Source organism: Lathyrus oleraceus, chromosome 4, assembly GCF_024323335.1.
Source record: "Lathyrus oleraceus cultivar Zhongwan6 chromosome 4, CAAS_Psat_ZW6_1.0, whole genome shotgun sequence".
NCBI lineage: Eukaryota > Viridiplantae > Streptophyta > Magnoliopsida > Fabales > Fabaceae > Lathyrus > Lathyrus oleraceus.
The window spans coordinates 188,055,583-188,058,153 of NC_066582.1; the positions used below are offsets into that span (position 1 = coordinate 188,055,583).

Below are 2,571 nucleotides of genomic sequence, written 5' to 3' on the forward strand. Positions count from 1 at the left end.
ATTCAGTCAAACACAGAATGTCAAAGGTTAAGTGTTACAGATCCAAGAACATACACAACTTTAAACAACCTGAGATAAAATCCAGAAAATCCAGAAAAATACATATCAAAGCAGCAGAATATGACTGCCAAAAAAGAACAGAACATCCATCACAGCAAAAAAAACCACATCAGAAGAATGGGGGCCAACTTCAAAAAGAGGGCTAATCAGAGGAGCTTGAGCTTGCATGATAGAGGTTTGGGCTTCTGCTTCCTTAGCTTGTCCAATATTCTCTCTTTCAGCTTCTCCAAGCTAGCAATAAGAGCCTCCAATGCTTCTTTCCTGGTTGTTGCTACCCTTATCCTTGTATCCAACTCTTTACAAGTTTCCTTCAGCTCAGCAATAAGACCACCTTTTGAGGCTGGCTTTTTCACAGCAGATGTCATGACAATGTCTTCGACATGACTGCCTTCAAACAATTTGTAGTGTACTGATAGAGGAGGTTTTCTTCTACTTGGAAGGTCATTGGTACTCAGAATCCCAGGGTGTTGACTCAGGATAATCCCACAAATCATTGAGGGAAAAGCTATAGGCAGCTTTACTGCATTTGTAGAAGCATGTTTGACAATTTGTTCAAACATAAATCTACCATAATCAAATTTCAGCTTGGTTCCAACAACAAAGATAAATTTTCCAAGGGCATTTGAAATTTTGGAAATATGGTTGGTAGGTACCCAATTTGCAGACCTTATCTTATGTAACATGGTATACTTAATAGTCAGCTTCCCAACAGGGAGATGCTTTTTACTAGGCCACTCCTTCATCTGTCTTGCTGAAATTTCTCTACAAACCTCATTGTCAGTGGCTTCCAATTCACAAGCACCTTTTGTACCTCTTCCCAAAAACTTGTTAATCATAGTGGGAGAAAATGTGATACACTTCCCTCTTACAAACACTTTATAAAATTCCTTGCTGTTTTTATCAGCAATATCTTCAGGAATGTTGACAACGAATTCCTTAACCAATCCTTCATAGCACTGAGATAACCCACCCACAATCTTCATTAGCCCAACATTTTTAATTTGGTCCATGACCTCTTTGACCTCGACAACATCCTTTCCTAACTCTCTCTCTACAACCACCCTTCTTTGGATCACAAACTTCCATTTTGCAGCTCCATCTTCAAGATGGAAAGAGATATTGTCCAAATGTACAACAACAGCCTTTACAGGGGACTTCCTCACAATTGTCCTCTTCACAGGGGCGATGTCAGGGACATCTTCGCCAGACTCAGAAACTTCTCTTACCTTCCTCTTCTTCATATCAACTTTTCTCCAGGATTTTGAGGGACCTACACCAGTAGTCTTCTTAGCTATTTTGGCTGACATCATTTCAGCCACAGATCTACCTTTTCTAGTCTTCATCCGCTTAGCCACACTAGGTTTTAAATGGTGAAGTAAGTTATCATCTTGATCATCATACCTATCATCCTCTAGGTCAATCACATTGTTTGCAGAATCATGCTTCTCAGACTGCGAAGTATTGGCAGTAGTAGATGCCACAGATTTCTTACCAGACACAGTTTGCCCTAAAGGGCACAAACCTTCAGCAACCATATCCTTCTCAGATCTAGAGGAATCATCATCCTTCTCACTATGAGGTTCAACCTCGGGAGAGGGGTCCATTCTAGATAGAGGAGTAAAAACTCCCTTCTCAGAATGTCCTTCATTGAGGATTCTAGTGACTAGGTTTCTTATGACACGATCAGTGTGGTGCATGTCGTCCTTAGAACTAGTGGCATGAGTAGAGCTAGAAGGGATACTAGAGTTGTTACCTTGAGTGGGGCATGCATAAGTAGATGCATCCATGGGATGGTTTGAGTCTGGAGCTTCGCCTGGAATAACAGACAGGGGAATCACATCCAAAATTTCTTCATCAAGAAAGTCCATTGAAGGCATTCTATCCTTGTGAGTAGGCTTAGTAGTTTTTGAACCAGATGGTGTTTGATATTGTGACATCTTGTTATTTTTGTGGAAAGGTTTCAGTTGCCCTAGTAGAGGAGTTTGAGGAAAACGCAGGGAGTTGGAAATGTTTGAGTAGAGGTTACGTGTGAAAAGGTAATAGATGGTATTTCCAATACTAGGTGATGATTTACGATAAATGGCGCGCTTTATTTGAGTAAGCAAACAATAATTTGATTACCTTTTCCACTCCAAATTAATTGCTACAAATTCTCATAAATACAAATCCCTAATTTCCCTCTTAGATATTCAAATTGATTTGCATCCAAGGCCTTTGTAAAAATATCAGCTAACTGCATTTCAGTAGCAACATGCTCTAGGGCTACAATTTTATCTTCCACTAGTTCTCTAATAAAATGGTGACGGATATCAATATGTTTTGTCCTGCTGTGCTGAATAGGATTCTTAGAAATATTTATAGCGCTCAGGTTGTCACAGTATAATGTCATGAAATCTTGCGTGACATTGTATTCAGTCAGCATCTGTTAAATCCATACCAGTTGAGAACAACTACTTCCAGCTGCTATGTATTCAGCTTCAGCAGTGGACAGAGACACACAATTTTGTTTCT

General features: G+C 39.8%; 1 protein-coding gene across 1 annotated transcript; it reads right to left on the reverse strand.

The window, feature by feature from the left end:
• Positions 1-206: 206 nt before the first annotated feature.
• On the reverse strand, positions 207-1,997 carry LOC127136617 (uncharacterized). The gene is made up of 3 exons (XM_051063155.1): positions 1,194-1,997; positions 714-1,016; positions 207-404 (listed from the first exon to the last, which is right to left on the reverse strand). Exons 1-3 carry the CDS (start codon positions 1,995-1,997, stop codon positions 207-209), a joined length of 1,305 nt encoding a protein of 434 aa, XP_050919112.1.
• Positions 1,998-2,571: the final 574 nt, after the last annotated feature.

Bases quoted from the DNA above. Each gene is read 5' to 3' on its own strand.
- LOC127136617 (XM_051063155.1), bottom strand. From the start codon at position 1,997: ATGTCACAATATCAAACACCATCTGGTTCAAAAACTACTAAGCCTACT. The intron at 1,017-1,193 runs GTACATTTGGAC...GGGTTATCTCAG, and splicing joins CCCCTGTAAAGGCTGTTGTT to TGCTATGAAGGATTGGTTAA. The intron at 405-713 runs GTACCTACCAAC...GCTGTGAAAAAG, and splicing joins AGATAAGGTCTGCAAATTGG to CCAGCCTCAAAAGGTGGTCT.